This window comes from Gouania willdenowi, chromosome 2 (assembly GCF_900634775.1).
Source record: "Gouania willdenowi chromosome 2, fGouWil2.1, whole genome shotgun sequence".
NCBI classification, from domain to species: Eukaryota; Metazoa; Chordata; class Actinopteri; order Blenniiformes; family Gobiesocidae; genus Gouania; species Gouania willdenowi.
In genome coordinates this window covers 1,971,644-1,999,482 of record NC_041045.1, presented here as the reverse complement: position 1 = coordinate 1,999,482, position 27,839 = coordinate 1,971,644, and the positions used below count along the sequence as shown (strand labels likewise).

At 40.0% G+C, this 27,839-nt stretch overlaps 2 protein-coding genes across 7 annotated transcripts in view; both read left to right on the top strand.

Annotated features, from left to right (window-relative positions):
* On the top strand, positions 1-9,814 carry gtf3c3 (general transcription factor IIIC, polypeptide 3). Of its 2 annotated transcripts, XM_028465025.1 has the most exons (19): positions 1-277; positions 926-1,001; positions 1,077-1,435; positions 1,516-1,639; positions 2,620-2,811; positions 2,894-3,059; positions 3,141-3,288; positions 3,524-3,653; positions 3,994-4,094; positions 4,169-4,340; positions 4,738-4,940; positions 5,016-5,117; positions 5,916-6,048; positions 7,033-7,258; positions 7,341-7,395; positions 7,465-7,600; positions 8,657-8,781; positions 9,444-9,596; positions 9,675-9,814. In XM_028465025.1, the coding sequence occupies exons 1-19, from the start codon at positions 185-187 to the stop codon at positions 9,795-9,797; spliced, it is 2,817 nt and encodes a 938-aa protein (XP_028320826.1). In that variant the 5' UTR covers positions 1-184; the 3' UTR covers positions 9,798-9,814. The 2 variants fall into 2 exon arrangements, with proteins under 2 accessions (XP_028320826.1, XP_028320820.1); XM_028465019.1 differs by having other exon boundaries at positions 9,444-9,812.
* An 818-nt stretch (positions 9,815-10,632) lies between these two features.
* The window catches only part of hecw2b (HECT, C2 and WW domain containing E3 ubiquitin protein ligase 2b), a 32,782-nt gene continuing 15,575 nt past the window's right edge, over positions 10,633-27,839 (top strand). For 2 of the 5 annotated variants that reach the window (XM_028464798.1, XM_028464772.1), the window contains exons 1-11: positions 10,633-11,178; positions 17,608-18,893; positions 21,468-21,575; positions 22,316-22,410; positions 22,533-22,608; positions 22,685-22,854; positions 22,929-23,071; positions 24,424-24,524; positions 25,727-26,532; positions 27,062-27,200; positions 27,434-27,577. In XM_028464798.1, coding sequence (XP_028320599.1) covers positions 18,485-18,893; positions 21,468-21,575; positions 22,316-22,410; positions 22,533-22,608; positions 22,685-22,854; positions 22,929-23,071; positions 24,424-24,524; positions 25,727-26,532; positions 27,062-27,200; positions 27,434-27,577 — 2,191 coding nt within the window. In that variant the 5' untranslated portion in view covers positions 10,633-11,178; positions 17,608-18,484. Of the gene's footprint in view, positions 11,179-16,446; positions 16,641-17,607; positions 18,894-21,467; positions 21,576-22,315; positions 22,411-22,532; positions 22,609-22,684; positions 22,855-22,928; positions 23,072-24,423; positions 24,525-25,726; positions 26,533-27,061; positions 27,201-27,433; positions 27,578-27,839 lie in introns of all 5 variants that reach the window. The other 3 variants (XM_028464781.1, XM_028464789.1, XM_028464807.1) reach the window with 3 other exon arrangements.

The following is a 27,839-nucleotide window of genomic DNA, read 5'->3' as shown; positions in this document are numbered from 1 at the left end:
CGCAACAACTTGTTTACCAACTGCCTAAAATCTCACAGCGAAGAAGAAAGACTCGTTCCTTCATAGGCATAAAAGCATGAGTATTTATTGTTACTTTAGTGCTTCTTTGTGCTCTTTTAACAGCAGTAACAGGATGCAAAGTGTATCTTAGTGACTTTAGTCGGTCAACGTCAGAAAAAGCAACATGTCTGCCTTCAGCGCGGAGCTCCTGGACTACCTTGAAGGTAGAATTACCTTCGAAGAGTTTGACCGAAGACGAGACCAGTCGGAAACAAAGGTTGGATTTTATTTCAACTTTACATCTTTAAACATCATATTTAAACCAAGTCTGTTACTCTTTGATTAAAAAAAAAAAAAAAAAAAGCAGGTAAAACGCAATACTCGATACTAGTTGACATTAATGTTCACGAGACGAGATATTTTTAATTTATTTTTTGCTTTTAACGACACTTTTAAAATCTTAATTTTTAATAATTAAATTCAAATAGTACAGTTTTAAGTAACCTAAACATAAAATACTATAAAATGTTGGTTTTTGACACATTTTGCTAAGGCCTTAGGTTCCTACGGTGGCCTTTTAGGGTCAAAGCCCATTTTTCGCCTGTAAAGAATTCAAATTTAATGGGAATTGTAATTGTTACAGTTTATATATCAACTAAATATTTTAACAATATACAATAAACCAATGAGTGAGTTATGAGATATGTATATTACTATGGTTAATAATAAACTATATGTACAAAAACATTTTTCAGCAGCGGTATGGACACTGGAGGATTTTAACTGTCCAGTAATACTAATATTCTTAGTAATATAAAATATAATAGTAAATTAAAGACACTTTTCAGGTAGGTTTAAAGAACCCGCCATGTGTTTAAGGTCAGGATCATTACAATGTTTGTAAATTTGATTGGTCTGTTATCAGGAGGAAGGAGGCGGGGCTGACATCGTGGAGGATGACGCTCAGCCCTCCACCTCTGAACAGCAGCCGGTACAATCAGGTACGACTAAAGTCTATCGTCATGGTGAACAATCCTCACTATACTCGAGTATAAACCATAATTTACTCTTTACAGACGACGGCATCAGCCCCGGAGTGCAACTAGCCTTCGCCTCCATGTTGGGGGAACGCCCTCAAACTCCATCTTCGGAGGAAGAGGACGAGGAGAAGGAAGAGGACACTTTAAGCTATGTTGACGATAAAGATGATGAAGACTACGTAGTGGAAGGGAATGAGGAGAAGAAGGTCAAACTGGCAGGAAAAAAGCGACGGGGGAAACGAGAAGGAAAGACGAAGAAGAAGTTGAAGGACAGAGAAAAAGACGACGACGAAGATGAGGATGAAGAGGAAGAAGCAGAAGAAGGGGATGTGACGGTGGGAGACGTGTTTGCGCTGGAGATGGAGCTGGACCGAGAAAGCAAGAAAATGATGCGGGTGAGCAGGAATACAAACATCCTCCATCCACCTCTGACGTGGATTTAATGATTTAATGATGACGTGTTGGGTGTTTACAGGGGCGTCGCCAAGGCAGCAAATTGCCCCGGGCTCTAAGGGGCCTCATGGGGGAGGCCAACATCCGCTACGCCCGTGGAGAGAAAGAGGCTGCCATCCTGATGTGTATGGAGATCATCAGACAGGGTGCGTCACACGTAGGAGCCCCGCCCACTTTAAGCTCCTACATATTACATCACTCAGAGAAAACATACAGTAGTGATGTCATTTCTGATTTCAACATTATTAAGACCTATAACCATGTTACGGTAGTAGATTAGGGCCAATTATGATGGAGAAAATAGTTTAAGAAATTTCGAGAATAAATCACAGTCGTAATACAATATTATGATAAAACATTTCTTTTTGAAAATAGTGTGTCACTCATTTGACTTCATTAGCAAACCATCGACTCTCATCATAATATTGTATTATAAATTTATTTTCAAAATTTTTACTTTAATCTTGATTTGCCCCCCAAAAAATGTCCCTTTTCTGCTTCTGTACCATATTATCGTCCCTGTTAAAAGCCCGCTATAAAATGCAGTAGTTGGCAAAATTTTCACTTACATGTTTGTAGTATGTTGTCATGGCAACACTTTAATGTGAGCCTTAATAGAAATGATTCGGTGAGAAAGCCTTTCTAGCACGTCTCTTACAACAAAAACCCATAGAAACCATTGTAGAAACATTGATAAAGTAAATACTGTGTATGACAGGTCATTTTGGCCCCTGTAGTCTAAAAAATGGGGGCTTTTTTAAAAATGATTGGGGGCCATGGGAAAAAACATAGTTGGAGCTTTGGTTTTTTTATAGATTAAATGCACAATGCAAATAAAGGAAATGCTCACCCTTTCTTTTTCAGAGAAGTATGCTAATACAGAAAAAAGATGTAAGGAAACTACAGGTTTATTTAGCTTTTAACAGCCTGTAGATATTAGACACAAGAAAACCTTGAAAACAAACTGAAGTTTAATATACCTACAGTTTCTGAAGACATTTATATATACATTATGTCTGGAGAATACTAAGTTGTTGACAAAAACTTGGGGGCAAGTTTGTTTTTTTTTGGGGACATTCCTAGCTAGTTTGAGGGCGTTCGCTAATTTCCGACCCTGGCGCTGTAGCCCCTTTGGCCTATGAGCCGTTCTCCACCCTGGCAATGATCTACGAGGACGACGAAGACGTGGACAAAGCGCTGCAGTTCGCTTTAATCGCTGCCCACCTCAACCCGTCCGACTGTGAGGAGTGGATCAGGCTGGCTGAGATGTCTCTAGAGCAGGACAACATCCGACAAGCCATCATCTGCTACACCAAAGGTTACACACATACATACACATATACGCACACTAAAGCCACTTTCTCCCAAGGATAGTTCCAGATTCTGCTTGTTTTCCACAGCGATCCGGTACGATCCCACCAACGTGCGCTACCTGTGGGAGCGCTGCAGCCTGCAGATGCGTCTGGGCGAGCAGCGCCAGTGCATGGACGGCTACCGCAAGATCCTGTCACTGCTGCCCCGGGAGGAGGGCGAGCACTTCATGCAGCTTTCCAAAGACATGGCCAAGTACGGCACACGGATCCCACGCTGGCCACCATATCTGCCGTAGCTGCTTTATCACCTGTGTGTGTCTGTGCTCCATTTCAGAAGTTACTACGAGAGCAACGACGTGCCCGCCGCCTTGAACGTGATCGAAGAAGCTCTGGGACGACACCCGACCCTGGTCAGCGATGACTTCATCAACATGGCTGCTGAGCTGCACGTCGCCAGTCGCCAGCACTGGAAAGCACTTCAGGTGCGTGTGTGTGCGAGCGCGTCACATCTTCATGTCTGGTTTAATGTGTTTACATTTCATTTATGCAGACAACTTTTTTCAGGGAATTTACTTTGACAGGTGGCAATCAAAACATATCAGGAGATCAAAGAAAATTTCCTGAAAAAGAAGTTGTCTCAATAAATGAAATGTTAACACATTATTCAAAAAGAAAACAAAACAAACTTGCTGGGATTCTTCATGTCTGGATCTCCAGGTTCTAGTCCGGTTTTCAGGTGTGGTTCTGGACTGTAGAACAGTGGACTCTGAGACGCCGGTGCAGGCCCGACCTGTGGAGAGTGAAGGAGGTGAAAGCACCTCTGAGGCCGTTCCAGACATGGAGAAAGGTGATGTCAAAGCACCACTTGAAGTCACCTGAAATAAAAACAGATAAATGGACTTGATTTATATAGAGCTTTATCACCACACTGAAGCAGTCTCAAAGCGCTTTACACATCAGCTCATTCACCCATTCACTCTCACATTCACACACCAGTGGGACAGGACTGCCATGCAAGGCTAGTCGACCACTGGGAGCAACTTAGGGTTCAGTGTCTTGCCCAAGGACACTTCGACACATAGTCAGGTACTGGGATTGAACCCCCAACCTCTCGATCAGAAGACGACCCACTACCACCTGAGCCACGGTCGCGATAACATTAATCTAAGCTGTGTGTGTGTGTCCAGGTGAAATCATTGGTGTGCAGGTACCCGACAGCGTCCCCGTGGATCTAAAGACCAAGCTCATCCTCTGCCTCATACACCTGCATTTCTTCACACCCGTGGAGGTAACCAGGAACTGGTTTTGGACACAGAGAACCTTTGCGTTCCAAAGCTGAGGTGCAAACCTTTTGTTTTCCAGAGCCTGGTCACCGCACTGATGGAGCAGAGCGCAGAGGAGATCGGTGACCTGTACCTGGATGTAGCCGAGGCTTACCTGGAGGTGGGCGAGTACTTATCGGCTCTGCCTCTGCTGTCGGCGCTCATCATTTCCCAAAAGTTCAACTTGGCTGTTGTGTGGCTGAGACACGCAGGTAAAGAAGGAAAGATTTCACACGTAATGATGGTCTCTAGGTTTAAGTTCAATTATCTTGAGTTTGCTAGTTGGATTCATACTAACAGTTAGTTCTGAAGAAGTAATTAAGAGGAAAAAGCAACAGCAGTTCAAAAATCAATAACATTAAAAGCCAAATGGAGTCCATTTACGTTCATATTATGACATTGATTAATCATTTCAGTCTTTGTGTAGAAATGGACATGATTTGAAGAGAAATGAGTAAATAGTGCATTAGTCACAAATTATAACGTCTCGATAGCAATGTGTTTATAATTTAAGGAGCAGAATTTTGATCTTTTTTGGCTGTTCTTCTTTAATAAAACATTGTAGTGCTGAAGTATGTGTAGGCTAACTTTCCCACTTCCTGTTTGCAGAGTGTCTGAAGGCTCTGGGCCATGTGGAGGCAGCAGCAGAGAGCTACACCAAGGTGGTGGAGATGGCCCCTCAGCACCTGGAAGCCCGACTGTCCCTGGCCACCCTGCAGCAACAGCTGGGCCGCATGGACCACGCCCTGAAGGCCCTGGACTCCATGTATGACAGCGAGACGCTGGCACAGGATTCCTCGGCTGCACAGAAGGCAAATGGAATTCACTGGATTGTGGCTTTTATGTGGTTTTGTGAGTCGTGTGTGATCACACGTGTGTTTTTGTAGGAGTTAAAGCTGCTGCTGCATCGCTCCACGCTGCTGAAGGCTCACGGGCTCGTCCAGGACTACCTGGACGCCACCATCACCATGATTTCCATGCTGCTAAAGGTGAACCCACGTGCACGCCCTTTAATGCATGAATGAATAGTGAGGCCAGTGTTTTTCAACCTTTTTTGAACCAAGGTACATTTTTTCAATGAAAAAAAATCTCAAGGCACACCAGCAACTGAAAATGTTGCCTTTTGTAGCCAATATACAGTCATTCTTATCAAAGTGTTATAAGTAGGAATCAAATAAACAATAAGAAAAACAGTTTTCATGATCTTTCTTCTTTCTAATAAAAAGTGCAATTAGCAATCTGCAGTCATTCCTATAAATGTTTTAATAGAAATCAAATTAACAAAAACTATATTATGATCGTTCATATTTCTTTTTTTAAATAAAAAGTGCAATAAACATTATGCAGTCATTGTTATTAAAGTGTTTTTTTTTAAATCATCACTCATCTTTTGCATACTTGATACACATCATAGGAGGGATAAAAGTAAGTTTAAAAAAAAACATTAGATATGGTGAGAACTACAATTAGACTTTATTCTGTTAAATATTGTTTTATTTTATATGATGTATTTTTTACATTTTATAATTTTCTATTATTTTTATTTAATGTGTAATATATGAATATACCATTATTATTATTATTATTATTATTATTATTATAATTGTCTTTGCGCTTTGGGAAGTGGGAGGGGCTCACAACAGCACAATGGCATATTTGCAGACAATAATTAATTAGTTTTCAAAAATGTTTTTTCACCAATTAGGTGAAATTGAATAATTTCCCACGGCACAGTGATTGAAAAACTCTGAGTTGGGCATCAAAGTGTGTGTGTGTGTTTTTTCCAGGTGGCCATGCATCGAGCTAAAGTGTGCGTGCGCTCAGGAACCATTGACGGTGAGACACATCTGAGGCTGGTGAAGGACGAAAACATCCAACCAGAGCTCGCGGACCATGAAACCGCCTACCAGGTCAACACTGGTGCGTGAGTGCGTGCGTGTGTTTGCTCTACTTGTAAATTATATGACGTCTGCGTTCCATTCCTGGCAATCATATTGATTTTATACCCAAGACGTATTGCATTTCGAGAGAAAATGTAAGTGAGAACGCTGTAAGAACAAACTCGATGATGTCATGGGTTCTCCTCAGCAGCGGTATAAATAGAGGCTGTGAGCATGTTCGTGTTGCTCTCCAAGTCAGACAGAACCTCTCACCAGGGAGTTTCGAAGCAACCCTACCAAACCCTGTGTGGTCAGCCAGTACCTGTGCACGAAAATGCTAATGCTAACATTTGGAAGAACAATAGCTTCTGTTAAAGCTATTGTTCTACCAAACTGTTTTCACAAGTTTGGTATAAAATATTTAAAATGTACTTAGAACATTTATGTCTAACAAAACAGATTATTATGAGCCTGTGTTCCAACAACTTTAAATCACGTGATTGATGACATCACATGGCCCCACTGTCTGTAAACATCCCATTGTTTTCTATTAGATTGAAGCATTCAGTCTGCTTTTCAGATCATTTAGCAGCTTTTTGGGTCAAAATACCGACTTGTGATGCGTTTGGTTGCTCAAATTATTCAGGAAAAGTTAAAGATGCGGATATAACCGTCTTTTGTTTACCAAAAGGGAATAATAAAATAAAAAAGAATCTGCGATTGCAGGGTCAACATTTCTAACTGCAGTTTCGTAATAGACAATGAAGCAGAAGAAGAGCTCTCCTAAGGGACCTTAATTCTCCCTTGAACAATGTGCTGACACGCTCTGGTGGCTGAAGTTAGCGAGTAATCACTGATTCTTGAAGACACAAACCCTGAGAATAGTCTTTCAAATGTACTGTTTTTAAACTTTTTTGGTAAAACAAAAGACCGTGGAGGATCCCTTTAACACCACCAGCCTGCCACTAGTTTTTTATTGAAACTGCTTGTTGTCGTCCAGTACAACCAGTGCTTCTGTGCTCAGGTAGAACTAGCGTGCTGTCCAAGGAGGACTGGTGGCAGCTGCTAGCGACATGCGTGCTAACGCTATGCGAGGTGCTGCGTTACCACGAGGCCGAGCTGCTGGTGGAGTCGGCCATGGAGTTCTACTCATTCTACGACATCAAGCACTGGCGGAAGGAGCTGGAGTTCTTCGGCCTTTCTGCCACCATACTCGACCGCAACTACTACAAGTCCTACAACTACATCAGGTGACTCACAGCTCAGCGAATGCACATAGCTGCCTCTTAGCTGAGCTTAGCTTAGCTTAGCGTTATCTGCTCCCCTGTGCAGGCTTCTGCTGATGGAGAACGTGGACGTTCCTCAGCTCTGGAATGTTTTCAATCAGGTATGAACTTGTGTAACGGTAACAGACACTGCAATGTAATTTTCTACTAATTGTGTTTAATGTTCGCAGCTAACGATAACCTCACACCACCAGCGCCACCATCGCTTCTGTCTGCGTCTGTTGCTGAAACATCCCGAAAACTACGCCCTGTGCATCCTCTGTGGGCACAACGCCCTGGTGTCCGGGAGCTTCAAACACGCCCTGGGTACTCAAATACACAAATGGGGTTTGCTTCAGTGTGTGTTTTTTGTTAACTTGTGGTTATAGAACTCTTGCCAAAGAGAAAAATTACAAACCAAGTAGCATACTTTTCTCAAAGTCAGAATTTTAGTGTAGATTTTAGATTTATTGAATAAATAAAATACAAGAGTCACGTAAGGGGTTCTTAAACATAACAGTAAAAGTCTTTCATAGTAATAACTCCAATGGTCCTAAAAACGTAATATTCAAAAGACCCCTACAGAATCATTTTAAATAGAAAAATTAATACTAGTTCAATCAATCAATCAATCAATCTTTTATTTGTATAGCGCCAAATCATATCCAATGGTATCTCAAGACACTTTACAGTAGAGCAGTCTTAAGGACGGACTCTTCATTTTATGGATACGCACATATGCATATATACGTACACATACATATGTATCCCACACCCAACATGAATTCATGTTGCTTTAAATAGTTTAAATCACTTTTTTCTGCTGAAAACAAATGTTTTGGGTATTAAGTAGTGTTTTTGATTGATTTTAGGCCAACTATTTAGTCAAAGTATTTCAATTTAGGCATATTTTGTTGTAAAATATAAGAATGACTGCCCTCTATGGGTTGAAACCAGCTATTAATCAAATTTTGCTATTGGCTGAGAACTGATTCAGTGACATCATCGGACCATCTGCCTCACTGTTTGCTCTGCCCCGCCTATAAAAACTAGAATCTGTGGACTCTGCCATCTGTGGTAAGTAGGTTGAATTGTGAATAAAGAACTATATTGAGTAGTAAGTAGCTGCATAGCATAGCATAGCATAGCATAGCATAGCATAGGTTGTTCTTTGAAAATTTTTTATTATAGACTGGGCATGTCTTAACTGCTCCAGCAGCCTCACCCAGCTAATTAGCATAGCTAATACAGCTTCTACACGTCCATCCTTTTCTGTTTATAATTTGACCCCAGCCTCGATACCTGCCGTGCTGTTAAAGCATGAAGCTCCAGTTCAGGTGAATGGGCTCAAAGAGTTTTAGTTTATGTGTGTGTGTGTAACAGGTCAGTACGTCCAGGCCCTCCGGACTCAGCCCGACAACCCGCTGCACAGCCTGTGCGTGGGTCTCACCTTCTTCCATATGGCGTGTCAGAAGTTTGTGGCTAAGCGACACACGGTTGTGCTGCAGGTATGGGCTTTTGTTATTAATCACAATACACAAATCTGAGTGTGAAAAGGTCCTATTTCTTCCTTACAGCACATCACTGAGGTATGTATACTGTATAGGTGAAATTGGCTTAAGTCGTAATAAACACAGACAAGGGACAACATTTAGTTATTTTTAAGGCTTTTTTTAAGCGTTAATGCGTAAAGTGTGCAGACTGAGGTCGATATATACGTCATATCTCTGTGTGTGTCTAAAAGATCTCTGTTGTGAAGTTGCTCGCAGCGCACACAGGGGGGCAGACGTCACATGCTCAGCAGCTGATCGTCTTCCACAGAGCGTTTAAATGTGTTTCTTTAATTCCAGTTATCACATGTTCAAAAAACACACCTTTGTTTTGCTCCACCTGAGATGTGAAGATGCCGATTTTCATTTTGGAAAAGCGTAATTTCTTGTTAGACCTCAGTGGGCGGGGCCTCCAAAACAGAAGTTAATGACGATCAAATTCACCTGCCGCATTTACCAACACCCGATCATTGGATTAGTCAAATACAAATGTTTCACGAATCACACGTTGGTCATGTCGTACGACAAAATGTGCTCTCAGATTAGCACCTATTTTCACGCAAGATTGAGAAATGAGGGCCATAGGGAACTTCTCTGAGGAAACGTGCGTTTGATTCCAGGGTTTCTCTTTCCTATGGCGCTACGTGGAGCTGCGCGGCGTATGTCAGGAGAGCATGTACAATGTGGGCCGAGCTCTACACCAGATAGGCCTCACACACCTGGCCATTCACTATTACCAGAAAGCGCTGTCGATCCCCGCGCAGAAGCTGCAGGTGAGAAAACAAAGAATTTACGAAGGCCGTGACGTAAACTCATCTCTCCCCACCCGCCGACACCTTTGGTCCCCGCAGGGCATCGATGACGACCAGGTGGATCTGAAGAGGGAGATCGCTTTCAACCTGTCCCTCATCTACAAAACCAGTGGAAACATAGAGATGGCCCGACAGCTCATTAACACACACTGCATCATCTGAGCTAAAGGGACTATGACTGTATCACAAAGTTGGATTTATTTTTGTAAATAAACTTTAAGAAAAAAAAAATTAATTAGGATTTTTTTTTTTGTTTGTGCAAATATTGAATAAAAAAATGAACAAATGAAATTATGAAAAACAGAATCAATCATAACACTTCACATGGGAGAATATTGTCCTATCTTAAAGTATTCCTACAAATATATTATTTTGTGCAGTGCTTTATTCATGTGTATATATATTTTTTTTTAAAATTTAATATTGTTTTGAGTTTGTAAAATTTTGCTTAGTTTATTTATTATTCCACTAGTTTATATATATATATTTAATATTTAGTATCAATATTGATATGTTAGAACAAGATATAGACATTTAATCCTATCAAATTCCATTAACAATTTTCAATTATTAGCTTCCCATCAGGATAAAGACAGAAATTAATAAGATTTTATTTATTAATGCTAATATTATAAAAGTTAGTAGCAGTCTACATTAAGATAGAACTGTATTCCAAATACAGTTATTTCATTAAAAAAATATACATATATTTTGTCTGTTATCATTAGCTAATAATATAATATGCTTTAAAGCTAATGTTTTTTCAACTTTTTAAACCCTGATGGGTATTTAGTCATACATACACAAAACTAAAGATAACACAATTATCGTTATAAATGAATGTAAAACAAAAACAATAAATAAATAAATACACAATGACAATAAAAAATAAAACCCTAAATGTTCTTTTATAATGAAACCCCTCAGGTTACAAAGGAGAGCAGTGAATGGGTGTCGTGGTCCCTGAAAGACCCCCAACCTCCGCTTGGGGGTCTTTGCCGTCCAAAGGGAGGTGGATGTGGGAGGTGTCAGCCCAGTTATTTTGATGGTGAGCTCTACTCTCACCATGGACTCTAACAACAAGGCCTGTCTGTGTTGAACCATTACAAAGTTCTCGGCAGTTCTTCAGATGGGAACCGGATGTCGGACCGACACCGGGGCTGCGTGGATCTCACGCCGGAATGGAAGCGTCGTCTCACGGGGAGCGAAGCAGCGGAGACACCGAGGCGTGTGTGAGGCTAAATAAATAAGATATGAACGCGTCTTTTCTCCCTGCCTGGCAGGATCACGGAGAAGTCAACGCATCAGCGGAGAGAAAGCCTCTCCGATCGGTGTGTAGAGACGGGATATTTCTAACCACAGCACGGGGAGTTTCTGTCTTTCTTTCCGCTGGAGAACACCGACAGGCTGCAGGGCTGCAGCCCCGATTCGCTGCTGCGGACCCCGCTTGGGGGGATGAAAAAGGGTCGGTAGGGGCTGGGCCTCTCGTCCATGATTGAGCCACTTTTTATTTTTTGACAACCTCCGATCTTAACAACAAATGGTATGTAACCCACTTCTCACACACACACACATACAAGCAGTTTTTTTGTTATTGTTTTTTTTTTTTTTTTTTTTTTTCATGCACAGCCATGGGTTGGTACCACTGATGATGATGATAATGAAGTCATTCTTTGATGTGGTCCACTGGCTCCTACAGACAGATATAGACCTGATAGGAACACTGACAATGATAGCATGTGTCCTCCAGCATCACTTGGCCAGCATTAGACTATGATGATGATGATGATGATGATTTGTAAGTTCCTACATAGATCAACCTGCTTGCATAGTAAATTAAATCAGTGCTACAGTGTCATCACACAATCAGATCAAGTCCAGAATAACAGAACAGATCATCTGCTGCTGTTTCCTGCCTAATAGCTTCACATGGATCTGAGCCTCTGTGTAATCTCTGGATGTTTATCGTCACATATGCTGACTCAGACCCTCAACATTAGACAAATAATCACAGAGTTGGGTTTGTTGTTATGTCAACACATTTTCAGCTTTCTAGAACAGGGGTTCACAATACTTGGGGTCAAAACCCCATTTGGGGTCGTGAGACACTGGGTCTGGGTCACCAGATGCCTTTAAGAAACAACAATTTCAGCCCATTTTTGCTTATTTTTACTATTTTTCTGCAACTACACCAAACTTGCCATATTTCAACCTGTTTTCATCACCTTTTCTTGCCATATTTTTGCTCCTTTAATGTATTTAAATGCCTTTTCAGCACTTATACGCCATTTACACCACTTTTCCCACCTAATGTTGCATATGTTGATTCATTATTGTCACTTTTAACCTCTTTTCACCATATTTCATGCTTATTTTTGCCAATGTAACCACATCTACGATTTGTTATGCCCATTATTTGCCAGTTTAAACTAATTAGTCCTACTAATTGTTTCAATATTGATACTTTGAACCCTTTTTACGACTTTTTCTGTTTGTTTTTGGCCACTCTAATTTCAAACTTTTAACCAATTTCTGTGGTTTTTCAAATCCCATTTCACCAACATTTCCACCACATTTCATCACTTTTAATCAGTGATTTTTTTTTATTGGATTAAAAAAAAGGATTCACATCTTCAAGATGATTATATACTATGGCACAAATATTAAACTTCCTCTATAACAGTGGATATTATTCAGATAAATGTGGTTATCACAGATTCATTTAACAATGGACCATCATTTTACTGACTTTATGGATGGACCCCAAAAATCTTTCCCCTTTATTCCCCCTTATAGATGGTCCTGTCTCCACATGACTGTTCTTCAATGTTCATGTCTGTGTTCAACCACCTTCAGGTACAGTGGGGGTCCCCACTCTCTGAAATCTTTATTTTGGGGGTTGAAAAAGTTGAGAATTACTGACTTGAAAAAATATTTTGTGTCCAAAAGTTCTACCAAAACAAGAGCTACAAAATAGTCTTGAATCAAATTTCTGTCCAGGTTGTCAAACAGTGGCTAATGGTTTAAGCCTTGGAGGAGTTGCTAGTACTTAATTTATTATTACTATTATTATTATTTTTTTAATTGTGGCTACCATTTACTAGGGGTGGGACGATACACTGCGTTCACAATAGACGATAATGGTCTGGCGATAATGTTACGATACTACATTTTTAGCATTGATAAAATACAGAAAAAAAATTGTTTATACCCGTGTCATATAGCTATTTCCTTACCTCAGAAGGTGAAATCCACCATATTTTTAAATTTCGACTCATTTATTATGATACATTAATGTAAATGTATGATATTGTCCCAAAATATGGATGTATGGGTATATTCTATGCCTTTTCTGATTTTGTTTATATAGATATAATAATTGAAAAACAACAATATTGTTATTATTGTTTCAGGAAGTGAATTCCACCATTCACCTAAATAAATATTGTTATGGAAAATCTTCTCGCGGGTTAAGCTGAATGCTCCGGTGGGCCAGATTTGAGCCACGGGCGTTAGGTTTGACACCACTGCTGTAGATGGAGCCTTCAGTAAATGGTAGAACTACAGTATATACAGTACCAGGGCTTAAGTTAGGAAGTATTGGGGAATGAGTGAAACACACACTGGCACTGAGGAATGTGACGCATGTCCTGGGGACGGGAAACTGTTGCCTCTGACGGGACCGCCTCATTGTTCTTCAATCATGTTGCAGCTATTTCAGGACTCTGTGTGCACGTGCATGTGCGCGTGCATGTGTGTGTGTGTGTGTGTGTGGATAAATTCCTGTTCAAGATTTCAGTTGTTGAAATGACTGTCTTTGAGCTGCAGCACTGTGATTTTCTTACAGCTCTACTGTATCAATACATTTAATATTCATAAATATTAAATAGATTATGAATACATTTGAATATAATAATACATATTCTATGTTTTTACATAGATTAAAGGTGAAACGCTTTGTTCTGACTGGAGATTAAAAAATGTAGAGGTTGAAAGTTAGAATTGTAATATATTTATTTTGGATAAACCAAACATATTTTTTTTTATCCATATTTCCTGTACTTATATTTAGAATTTTCAAAAACTGTCACAAGCTTTTACATTTTGCTAAGAGTTATAGGTGTGGCTTTTTTGCGATACTTTTTTAAATTTCCGGGATCCCCAATATTTTACCTCAGTGCGGAACAATAAAATGGGGTCGCCTGAAATATCTAGTGATAACAAAATAAAATTACTTATTAAAATGTATTTTTAATTTTTCTATTTTTTATTTGTCTATTTTGCATATTTGCAAAAACAAGACATAATATTGCAGAAATAGATATACAGTGCAGGAAGATGCAGAAAGCTCAGAGTATTCTATACTTTCATTTTATCCAATATAAGTCTAGTTCAAATAAAAAACAGTATAAAAGATCTGAATTTGTGCATAAAACTAACATTGTCAGACATTTGTGTTTGTAATATGAAAAAAATGGGGTCACGTCAAGAAAAAGGTTGGAAACACTTGGTTTTGACTTTCTGTTGTAAGGATAATTTGCGTTATTAGATGGCAGGATAGTTCAAAGTTAGGATAACTTAATCTCCTCTGGTATTTTTCACACACTTTTATTTTTGCCTCGTGCTCTTAAAGAGCTCTGATTCTTGCATAATTTATTATTCATCTTTTCCGTGCGGGAACAGTTCCTGCTGTAATATCAGCGCGAGGGTTTCTCAGGGAATAAATACAATGCTTTACTCTTTGAATTATGCGTTATCTAATGAAAATAGAGTTATTTAAGGATGAATGTGGAACCAAATCAAATTCAGCTTGTGTGTGTTGGACTTGAAAATACACACACTGTACTGGCGTGTATTGATTTCACTGCCTCAGTCTGTTTTCACTGGGCCTGGATATATTTAGTCAGCCAGTCTAACCAGCAGCAGCAGCTCTGAAGCTGTTATATTCACAGAGAACAGATATTATCCTTACAGGCTTGTATATAACTTCAAATAGATCCAACTTTTTTTTTTGTTTTCCCTTAAAAAGCCCTTGCCTTTCTTAAAAATTTATTATTTTCAACCGCTTTTTCTTCTACTGATTGATTATGCATATGTTGGCTTGGCTATATAGAGTTTTTATGTCAGTGAGAATGCAAAATGTAAGATTTTTGCCAATCAAAATATGTCAAAACATACAGTATGTGCACTTTTAAAGAGTGAGTGTTTGAATAATTGTGTTGTCCATATTTTGGCGCTACCAGCTTAGCTTGTAAGCTAGGCTATAGCTAGGTACACGACATGCATTGAAAAACAGTCTTAAATGCGAGAGATTAAAAGACCTCATAATTTAAATATCTAATTATACATATAAGTGCCATTTTTTCATCTTTTCACCAAGAAAATGTGTCAAATCTCATTAAGGCATGTGGTGCTTAAAGTAACACACAACCCGTTACCCTGATGCACTTTAGATGATGTAAAGGTTACAGATCATAGTCTTTCAGTTGAGCTGTGTTTGTAATTTGGGTTGAGCATCACTTTAACTACAAGCTAAGCTTCTTGTTTAGTTTGCGGTTTAACGGGTAGCTTAGCTCGTAGCCGCTAGCACGGAGCCATGTGCATTTGAAACACAAAGTAAAAGAAATGAAACATTGATAAAAGTACTATGACTTTGATAATTCCTTGCAGCGACTTTGAAAGCAGTTACTGACAGGTGGTTAGCGTGCGGCTAGCAGCTTTGTGACTATTATAGTTAACATGGAGTGTTTGTGTGTAGGCTGCGTCAGGTCAAAGTCCTTCAGTGAGGCGCGTGCTGGTAGTAGAAGGTTTGGTCACAGGTTTGCTATTATTATCTAAATGTCAAGCTGAATGTTAAATGATTAGATTACAGTAGGGCTTGTTGTGAGTCCTGTTACTACAGTGCACACACACATCCTCCTATTTGACCTATTTCATGTGTATATTAATATTTTAGTGGTAAATTCTTTGGAAAGTGTATGACAAAGAGAAACTGAAGGTACAGTTTTTAATGGTGCACCTTCATCACCAACTTTTGGTGTATCGGGGGTTCATTATGGAGGAAGAGCTATCTGAAAGTTTCAATCTGTCAAACAAATTCATTTTTTTGTTCTTCCTTATTAAATGGGATGAGATGATTTTTGTCGGGCAGCTGGATGGACGCCCCACAGGGAGGCGGGGCTCCAGCTGCTGGTTGAAGCAGTGCGGTAAAGCTTTGGATTAGAGACAGCATGAAATCCCTCTGCCCCGTTCTCTCTTTTAATCCCGTGGCTGGATCAAGGACACGTGTGTGTTTTTGATTAGTTTCAAGGGACACAAATATTTGTCCGTCTTTGTAGGGGACCTGTGACATGTGAAGTTGGGAGTTACAGTAAATTAAACTGGGCTCCCAGTAAGTAACTACTTTATATAAGTTATTTGTCAAGAGGTGACACAACAACTGTATTAACACAAACATGACAGATTATGGAGTAAATATTAGCATGTGTCAACATAGAGGCTACTGGTCGGGGAGTGGTGCAGGACCAGGGGCTGGAGGGTGTAACTAGTTTAGTGACTACTGAAGAATAATAATTAAAAAGATGACTTGTGGAAGTTATCGGTAGATAAAGCGATAAAAATATCCACTGACGTGAAGGTCATACACAACATGTTAAGTTTTAGTCTTTTCCACCGTCACCCAGCTTCCTTTAGTTGTCATGGAGACAATGCTTTCGCAAAGAACAGCCCCCACATCAAACCTACCCATACCTGCACGTTCCCCCCCCCCTCCCCTTCCCATCTTCTCAAACCTTCTCTCTCATGTTCTCAGACAGAACGGATGTGCACTCACTCCTCGTCGTCCCCAGAGACGTCTAAACGAGCTCTGCTGCTGACGGAGAGAGAGGCGTAGGTGCACAACAGCTCACAGAAAGAGGGAGTGGATTGGGAAGATGGAGACCAATAAATAATAGAGGAATCAGAAGGAAAAGCCAACCCTAGTCTTGGTTTAACATCAAAACACAGGTGTATGAAGAAATATATAGCGATATCAATACCAATAATTACAAATTTCACCCTTTCAAGTGTAAAATTGCATGACATTCAAATGATTTCATTTTTTAAAACTTATGAGAACAAGTAAATGGTAGCCATTTGTAATTCAAGCACTAACATAAAAAACAAGTGGTATGTTTATCAAACTGTAAATTACATTTTTTTAAAAAAAGTTTAACTTTAGCTTCTACAACAGATTCTGTTTCTGGTAAATTATTTTTCATACAAACTAACCACATACAGTACATCTATTAAAGTGCCAAGTATGTTCTATGAAAATAAAGCTAAAAAGCATTGCCAGCACCTAGTGACCGGTGTTTTACGTGCTGTACTAGTGTTAGCGACATGAAATGTTTTTTTTTGTTAAAAAAGTATGATTTAAAAAAATCGATTTGGATGTTTTTTGGATCGATACAATTATCGCACAATGAAATATTGCAATATATTGCAGAATATGTTTTTTCTTACAATTCTAGGCGAGCTTCAATGCCACTCTCCCCAGACTATGGAAATGAGTACTGGGTACGACCGATTAGAGAAAAATTTGAAAAGAAAAATTGGAGGCCCTATACAATACTTGGGGTTTTTGTTATTGGTTGTCTACAGGGTTGTGTATCTTTTGAAAAATTATTTATCAGTTGAGTTCACTTATCCAGAGCTGAGGTCCACCGAGGAATGGCAAATTTTCCCTTTCCTAGCTATGTCCTTGATTCTAGTATCGCTTGATTCTCGTAGCAACTGAACTTGAAGTTGTTTTTTTTCACATGTCTCGTTGCCTCAACTCAGCTACTACTCAAAACGACTGAAATATCTGTGAACCTTCACATCTTGTTTCGGTACCCAAGCATTACCATAACATACCGAACATAACCTTTTGGTTACTCTCCTTGCCTTTCCCTTTTACTCACTTTGCCTTTTCTGTTTCCCTCTCGACTAGGTCTCCACTTCCCTTGACCCCTCTCTACCCTGTGGATCGAAGGATTACCCTGTCCTCAACCTATCCTCCCTGGACTGACAGACAAAAGGATTCTGTACTGCACTTCGTCTTTTTTTACCCTGGGATTCTCTATTTGCCCATTTCCCAAATCCATCGTATTAGCTGTCGTGACGAGGACTTGGATTGACAAAGTGTTGACTTGATATGATCTCTATGAGGACTTCATAGACACTAATATGTGTTGATTCTTCTTCAGTCGTCAGAATGGACCATTCAAATACAGTTATATGAGAGACAATATCAACATGCCCAGCTAATACCAACGACTTATGAAGTTTTCTTCAATTTTTTTTATGAGCTTTTCAATGACGATGAGTGAAATTAATGGACTGTGAAGTGCCTTGCTCAACAGATTGCTAGAACTAGCACCACCAAAGTGTTGGCCATAGAAATGACCTTTCCTTTGGTTCAGCCAACCCAAAGCTCGTTCCACCCTCTTTAACTTTTCCTTAACCTCCTGTTTTGTTTCATTAGCTTATTGAAGCTAAAGTAAAACTTTGTTTTCTTGCGTTACCCCCATTAACGCCCTCACTTTTTGTTTTCTTTCCTTGGCTTCTCCTTCTTGGCCTCCACCATTCGACCCTCCCTTGCAACCGCCGTCCTCCCCCCTCGTCCCCGCCCCCAACCAACCTCACCTTCCACATCCTCTGCCCCATCCTCCCCTCACCATCATCACCATCATCATCATCATCATCATCATCGCCATCCTCATTCCCAGTCCCACGTTTCACACCACCAACACCACCATAACCACCACCAGCTGTCCTCCTCACTCCCTCGTTTCTCACCTCCTCCATTTTTGAGCTCCCCTGTTCTAATGGCGACAGCAGCCACTGCCTCATCTTCATCCTCATCATCATCCCCAAATGGCAGCGCCCGAGACCACCTACTGGCGGTGCGCCGGCGCACCCCTCACTCTAGGCCATACACTATCGGACCTGACAATCTCCGCAGCCTTTCGGCGCAGGCATCGGTTGGATCGTCCAGCTCTGGATCCACCACTGCCCCCACGTCCCCGCCTCCTCTTTCATCAGGAAACCAGCCCGAAGCCGCAGGGTTGGGGCTGCAGCGAGCCAATAGCGACACAGATTTGGTGACTTCAGAAAGCCGCTCTTCTCTAACAGCCTCAATGTACCAGCTAACTCTAGGCCATGGCCACCTAGTTATTTCTTGGGACATCAAGGAGGAGGTGGATGCCACAGACTGGATCGGGCTTTACCACATCGGTGAGAAAGTGCACCCGCACACCCTCGAGCATTAGGTCTATGGACTCTAAATCAAAAACCTCACAAACACACAAAACATGTTTTATTCACACCCAGTGATTCACAAACAAACTTAGTGTGGTTTACAAATACATTCACAAACGAACGTAACGTATATATCAAACAAATACAGCACATTTTACACACGTCTTTGATGACAAAAAAATTTCCGTCACGTGTAAAACAGGATATTTGTGTGTGGATCTGCAATGCGGAAAATTTTAGCCAAAAGTTGCATGACAATGGTAAAATTGCTTTAAAAGTCACGTGAGAGTTTTTTTCTTCTTGTAAAACTTTTTTTTTGTTTTGTTTTAGAGGACATTTTTTGTAATTGAAGAAATGTATCTTTCTATGGGTAAAACATGTTGTAAATGTTTCTGAAGCGTGCCGTCCTTTGTTTGATTGGTATGTGTCTTATTTGCAAAACGAAATCAGTTTGTGAATGATGTTTTGTATTTGCAAACCACACTGAGTTTGTTTGTGAATTGTTGGGTTTTTGTGTTTGTCAGGTTTTGGCACAATTTTACAGATCAACACAAAAAAATACCTGTTACCTTTACTGGAGAAAGCTCTCTACCTTTACCTTTACCTTATGGCCTGATACTTTTGACGTGGGCAAACGTTCTCAGATCCAATGGAGAGTCGGTTACACTGCTGTAGGGCAGTGAGAGGAGGATGCTATTGTAGGGGTTTGTAACTCATCCCAAGGTTAGAGCATTACATCAGTCCTTAGTGTTGCTGCATTAACCACCTAATGGATTGTGTATATGCACATGTGTATGTGAGGAGGAGAGAGGAGGGGGTTGAGAAAGCAGCTGCAGGTTACCATGATGATGAAAAGTGTTGCTGACTCTGTAAAGACAATAGTAGGACATTATTGCACTTCTCAAATTTCACACCCTGATATTTTTCACGGGCTAATTTGTTAGTCTTTCTCTAAAACTATCTTTGTTTTAAGTTATCTGTCATAAATTGTATCTAAAGGCAAGAGTTTTGCGTCGAATGAAACAATATATTAGCGTGGTGGGGTTACTTGCACAGTCTAAGACAGGGTTTTTAAATCAGCAATCAGCTTTGATTTAACATATCTGAAAAACTTGTTAACCATTAAACTGTGTTACCTGCATAACAGAAAAAAGCTCAAACTACCAAAATGTTGCGTCTTTTTACGTCATGACGTCTGCTTCAAAGGTCTTTAAAGTAACAAGCTCTTTTTTAAAATATAAGGAGTAGAAAGTACAGATATTTGTTTAAAAAAGTAAGGAGTAAAACGTGCTTTTTGTGTGTTTTAATATTGTAACAGGTTTTTTTTGTGTGTTTTAATATTGTAACTGGTACTGTCATTGTTGTTATTGACTTGTACATGTATTGTCATGCTTGTATTTTATTGCCTTTTTACATCTTGGCCAGGGGACTACAGATGAAAAATAGCCTCCTGGCTAATTCTGGCTTTTTTTTAACCATGTTTGTTCATAGGTTATATGAAATTGCACTGTCCCCTTTCAAATAAACCAATACAATACAACAAAAGTAAAAAATTGCCAAAAAATAAACACTCAAGTACAGTACAGATGCCAGAAAAAACTACTTAGGTACAGTATCAAAGTATTTGTACTTTGTTACTTGTCACCTCTGTCCAAGCCTCACACTAAACATCGGCCCATTCTGTCTACAAGTATCTGATCGCCACGATATTTCTCTGCATTTGCAAATCTGAGGTGTGAACAAGTAGCCAATCAATAAGACACTGTTGTATAAACTCTAAGGTCACCTCTAAATGTAGAGAACTTGTGTTATCATAGGTAAATCCTCTGTTATGGGGGAAACTGAGCTCTCATGTCTTTCATCTCTGCAGTCCTTCTACTTCTATTGACCCAACTAGTAGAGGGTGATTTATCAGGTTCACCTCCCTGGGGATGAGACTGTTTCCAGTCTGACTGCCGGCAGCTCTTTTCCCTCTCTTCGCTGTCTGAGAAATGTCTCAGTTTTTATTATTCCTTTTTTTATGGTTCTTATTAATGCCCTGAAAGGTGTTGTTGATGACCTGATGCCACATTTTCCCACTGGAACCACTGATCTGAAACATGGGTTGATAGGTGCGATGTTATATCCAATTCCTTTATGGAAACAGAGAACAATGTAACCCATTTTAACCATGGTTAAGCTCCAAAATGTGAGTTTTACCCCTCTGAAAAGGCTCCGTAAATTGAAAGATGTTACAGTTGACTTCACGGAACTGAAGTCTGTAAAGCATAGATATATATATACCTGTATATAAGGAGAAAGAAGACGTTCAGCATTTGTCTGTTGACTGGAATGGTTCAAAAATGGATGCCATCTGGCCCGGGACAAACTACACGTGAAAAGTTCAACTGAAGTTGTCGGGCTGTTACTTTTAGCATATTTTCTCCATAAGGCTATCATTATTACATCAATGACTGCATAATCACTAAACCTTCACATCAAAATTGTGTCTCCCAACAAGAATAATAATAGCTTGTTCAACCTTCTGATGGCTCGTTTTTGTTTTGCTAGGTGAGACCTGCGTGGCCAATGTTTGGGACTCCAAGAACCGTGGAGTGAACGGCACCCAGAGGGGACAGATCGTGTGGAGGCTGGAACCGGGCCCCTACCTAATGGAGCGTAAGCGGAGTCCATTCACATAATCATATTACTGTTTACGCCATACAACTGGAGCACGCCTCGAGATGAAGTAATCACTTTTATTAAGATATCACGACTTGGTAGTAAAGTCATAGGTTTTTTTGTTTAAACTTTTTTGTGCATTTCAATTATAAATGTAATTCTGCTTAATGTATTTACATTTAGTAGCCTACTTGTAAGGTAAACACAGGGGGAAAGAGAGAGTGCATGAGTGACTGTAGCTGCCATTTCAGTATAGCCGTTAGCATGACAGCTACAGTAGCAAAATATTGTACTCTTAACAATATCATTTAAAATCTCAAACATTTTACTGTTAAAGCAACATTGTCAGGCTTATGGATCAGTTGTGGATGTCCTGTCTAGAACCCACTAAGTAAAAACATGGTGAGAAGTAATGAATTTGGAGAAAAGTGTTGCTAACTCATTAGTTAGCGTGAAATGTTGCTGTAGTTTGTCGAGGAGGTCTCTAAACTACGCATTGTAACTTTATTGCCAATATGGCAGTTTGGGGAACATTAATGGTTAATGGCTTGAATGCCAAGTTTTTAATTTATAAATGTGAAAAATTGACAGCACATGTAAATGTTGATTATTAGTACAATATGCATGATGAAGGCATAATGCTATCAACACACAATCACCTTCCAGTGGTCCAAAATAGAATTGGAAAAATCTGAATTGTCTTTAAAGTGGTACATTTGTGTGTGCTCTCACCACAGCTGAGACAAAGATCTGCTTTAAATACTATCACGGTGTCAGTGGAGCATTAAGAGCATCGACACCCTGCATTACTGTCAAGAACCCTGGAGTGCTGGTACGTTTCTAACTCGTAGTGTTTCCTGTATTTTCTGTTTTCATCCAAACTTGCCTGACAATAGGATTAAATTCTAGATTTCTTGTAAAAATGTTGCTGCGTTGTCGTTTTTTTTTGCTCAGGTGAGCGGTGAAGGTCAAATCGACGACCAAACAGGAAGTGACCACTGTCGCAAACTTGTCAGTTTTACACTTTCAGGTGAGTCAAAGGATTTATTCCCAGATTGCTCTAAAGTTTGAACAGTTTCTCACTAGTTCAGTTTTTTATTTTTCAGACATTCGGGCGTCAGGCCTAAAGAAGGGCATGTTCTTCAACCCTGACCCCTACCTTAAGATGTCTATCCAGCCTGGGAAGCGAAGCGGCCTTCCCAAGTTCACCCACCATGGCCAGGAAAGACGATCGTCCATCATTGCTAACACCATCAACCCTGTGTGGCACGGCGAGGTCGGCAAACTCAAATATATGGTTTTGTTGGTCGGGAAGCCTCGTCTTAATCTTCTCATCACCGGTTCTCTTAGAAGTACACCTTTGTGGCTCTGATGACTGACGTGCTGGAGATCGAGGTGAAGGATAAGTTTTCCAAGAGCCGACCAATCATCAAGCGCTTCCTGGGTCAGCTGATCCTCCCTGTTCAGAGGCTTCTGGAGGGGCCGATGGCCGAGTGAGTCCCTATATCAAATCAGATCAAATCAAACTTTATTTATAAAAAGCGCTTTTTATACAATACAATTTTTACAAAGTAAAAAAAAAAAAAAAATGAATAAAACACCCATTTTGTACAAATCACACAGACACAAGTTAAAATAAGGACAATGGCACATGGCTAATAAGTAAAGGCTAATGCTAAGGGCGCGCCACACATGGAGGAAGAAAAGAGTGTATTCTTCTTATCTTTTAGCATTCTTATATTAAAAGTAGTTGGTATTATTTGTTTTTTTTTTTAAAAAAAAAACAAGGCCACATTAATGTAACTACATTGCAAAGCTTATAAAATAATAATATAACAAAAAAAACAAAATTAAATAAATAAATACAATAAAACAAACAACAACCACACCCTGTTCTGTTTACTTGTACTTTAATTAAAAACTGCAGTTCCCAGTGTACATTGTACAAAGTAGGAATGTAATTTACATTTGTTATATATGATTTATGCACTTTAATACATTTGTAAATTAACAGTTGAATTGACCTGCAGATGACATGTTTCACACCCCTTTTATGAAGGGTCAATAAAATATGCCATTAAAGCCTATAAATGGCAGTAAATGTTTGTTCTTGTGCAAAAATACTCAAGGTCTCTGTTTAAAAAAAGAAATAGTAATATTGTTATTTTGTGCAATTATTCTGAATTGTTGTGTTAATACTGTTTTTTATAAAATCTTAATTTGTGCTGTGCCCTATTCATTTTGTGTATATGAAGTCACTTGTTTGCAGTTTTTAAATTTTATTTAGAATGCGTTTATTTTATTTGTTACATTTATTTATGACTTAAATTTCTATGATTAGTTCTTTTTATATAATAAATATAATAGAATAAATGGTCAAAGACAAAGATATGCAGGTTCCTGGTATTTGAATTGGGAGTGGAATTTACCGTGATGTAAAAGAGAACCACCTAACCTTGCCTAGGGTGCCAAATTGCTTAGGTATATATAATTTTACTTGATTTTGTCATTAGGCACAGCTGCAGGTTCGCTAACCTTACAAATGTCCTCATGACCTGCTAATGACTTGGAGACGCCTGAACGGAGTGATTTTATTGCTCCAATAAGCACTCAGACGCATCAGCTGCCATTTAAGCTTCACCACTTAACGACAGTAACTCCATCTTCTTCAATTAATGCCAGTCAATGAGTTCTGATCAGCTCAGCATTGAAGCATCGACCTACAACTGAGAACATCACTAACACTTAGTGCAGTAATCGTATTGCCACCATACCAACACATTCTGATCAGCTTTATTCATCAGATATTGTAACTTCCATCTATCGTTTGTCTGTGTGCTTACAGGGATCATCCAGTGAGCTACAGCCTTTGTCGTCGCCTCCCCACAGATCATGTGAGCGGGCAGCTGCTGTTCAGAGTGGACATCACTTCCACTGGACATGAAGGTGACAAGCCAACATTCACTTACACTGTAAAAAACAGCTGTGAGACAGTCAGGGGTGGAGCCATTTTAAAAGTGAGGGTGTTCTAAGGGTAGGGCAACCGTCAACTCCCAATTTAGTTTATTCAATTATTTACTAAAACCATGAAAAAGCTTAAGTCAGTGATGCTCAACATGTGGCTCTTTGTCTTCATTTTAATTATTATTCCCCAGAAAACCTTAAACTTTTTAACCCATTTTTACCTTTTTCATTTTGCCACTTTTCCAAAACATTTTGTTTTTTCTGATTTTAGCTTCCTTTTGCCAATAAATATCCCTTTTTCCTATTTTTTTTTTTTTTTCATTTTTGCAAGTTGTTTTGACACTTTTAACCATTTGTTGACCATGTGTTCCTTTTTCCCTGCATTTTGCCTCTTTTTGTTCCAAATTTTAGCCCTTTTTCACTATTGTTTGCCACATTTTGCTCATTTAAGCAACTATTTGCCATTACATACCACCTGTTTCCTCTTTTTTGTACATTTTTTGCCACTGCTTTTGGCCCATTTAGTCTGTTTTGCTTTTGGCCCATTTTAGTCAATTTTCATTGTTTTCTTGCCATGTTTTTACCACTTTTGGACCATCTTTTGTTAGCTGTTACTCATTACTTGTCACTGTTAACTCTTTGTTTACCTTCTCGAAACAGTGGCTTCGTAAAATGGCTGGCTGTGATTGGCTTGATCACCATTCAATCAATCTAACTGGAAACTTCGGTTATACTTTAGTTAAGTTTTATACATAATATAATATATATATAATATTAATATAATATAATATATATACATACATTACGCTGTCATTAATATGACATAACACCTGTCATTAGTATGAATAAGGTGTCATGAAGGCTGTAATTAAGTGTCTTTTGTTACCCTAACCCTAACCTTAGCCTCACTAGATCTCTCCACCTAACCCAAAAAATGCCAACATAGCTCCAAAGGTGTCATAGTTTAGCTTACAGCACTTATTGACAGATAATGACAGTGTAATGTCAGCCTTTATGTATAAAACGTCAAGTAAAGTGTTACCGAAACTAGTGTTAGAGAAAACTTCTGAAGCCAAACAAAACTGCACCATGAACTCGTCCAAATGTTTTTATACTTCCTTGAAACACTAATTAATTTCCTATTTATTCAGTGTGGCAGAATGACATTATCACTGTTTCCTCAGAAGTCTCTCCGGATGCAATGGGCGCCATGTTGGGCGGGGCAGTGAATGGCGACCCCGGCAGTCCCTCGGATGATGAAGATCTTCCTCACCCTTCCTCGACCTCTCGAGTCGCACGCGGACCTTCTCCCACAGGTTCAGACGACAGCTCCTTAATCAACGGTGCCTGTTACTATGGCAGCAACAGCGTATGGAGGGACCCGGGGCAGGTTGACGACGACAATCTGCTTCCTTCTGCCGTCGGCGGCCACACTCATCGTCAGGTGTCGCTCAACGACTACCTGGATACCATAGAGGCCCCCAGGAGCCCCGGGGAGCGCCTCCTACCGGGCCCTTTGCCCAAGCTGCGCTCCAGCTTCCCCACAGACACGCGACTCAACGCTATGCTGCACATAGACTCGGACGAAGAGGAGGAGCAAAACAGGGACCAATCACTGGAGATCAGGACACTACAAAGTGCTGAGTCATCGTGGCGATCGGCTGAGTCACAACAAATGAATGAGGAGGCAGGAGAAGCAGCACCACTTGCAGGTGACGGAGCAGTGGTTACAGAACATTTGGCTGGACATGCACCCCAAAATAGATCCTCAGCGTCATCGGTAGCAGTGGTGAGTGCAGAGGCTGCTGATGCATTGGTCGGAGCAGCACAGGTGCATGCTGGGAGCTCGTCTCAGGCGACAGGAGAGGAGGGGGCAGCAATTGCTGGAGCAGAAGTGGGAGAATGCACCTGTATGGACCGGACCAATGGCATGGATGCAAATCAGGAGGTGGTCTGCACCGCATCGCTTGGTCCTCTCTCACCCATTCAGGTAAACCACCGATAAATCAAGACAATCATCGCTGTAATAGCGTGTGGTAGAAAGAATTCCAGCAAGTTATTTTTTCTTTCTTCTTGAATAATATTTGAAAGTTTCATTTATTCAGACAACTGTTTTTCAGGAAATTGACTTTGATCTCCTGACGTCTTTTTACGCGGATGTCAAGGGAACATCAAAGCGATCAGCAGATATTTTTCAACAATGGCAGTTGACAGTCAAAACATGTCAGGAGATCAAAGTAAATTTCCTGAAAAACAGTTGTTTGAATAAATTAAACCTTAACATATTAGTTAAAAAGAACTTACTGGAATTATTACGCAGAAGTCAAGGAAACATGAAAGCAATCAGCAGATGCTTTTGAAGAAGACTGACAGGTCACAGTTGAAATATGTCAGGAGATCAAAGTCAATTTCCTGAAAAACACATAAATGAAACCTTAACATATCAGTGTGTGGTAGACCTTACATGTAATGTTAGCTTAGAATTGGAAGCTTCAAAACCATCGTCTTTTCATGTCCAGGAAGTGGACACGAGTAAAGGAGTAGCTCCAAAGGCGGAGGAAGAAGGGGCGGAGTCATCAAGCAGTGAGGCCAACGGTCCAAGCGCAGAAGCGTCTGCTTTGGTCGACAGCGGTGGAGGAAGAGCGCTACCCATGGCTGGTACGTGGTACTACAACCTACTGTTAACAAGATTGTAAAATATTCAAAATGTTCCAAATTGAGATAAAGAAGTGCTGCAAACCTAAGCAGTCCTGCATTGGTCCTAAAATGCATTTACAAAGCATATTCCCGTAAAAAACAAAAAAACTCTTATCCTTAATGCGTAACGTAATATTGTTATGATGTGAAACTACACATTTAATTCAAAAGGTACATTTGGGCATTGATTACAGGAGCCGAAGGTGACAACAGGTCAGAGCAGCAGGGAGACAAAGGTGGGGACGTGTGGAGGAGGCGTTCAGTGCAGACCCCTGCAGCAGCATCACAGAGCCCGGAGAGGGGGGAGGGGGCCACGGCAGGGGCGGATAGCGAGCTAGGTGAGATGATGATTAAAGAGCAACTTAGCCCCAAAACCATTTTATTTCTGCTGAATACAAATGTTTTTGGGTATGAAGTAGTGCTGTCAATTGATCCTGGTCCAACTCTCAACATTGTAGTCAAAGTTTTCCAGTTTGGCATATTTAGTTGTAAAATATCAGAGTGACTGCCCTCTATGGGTTGAAACCAGGCTATAACAATTGATTTTTGCTACTGGCTGAGAACAAGATCATGTGATGTTTTGGGACCATCTTGCATTAC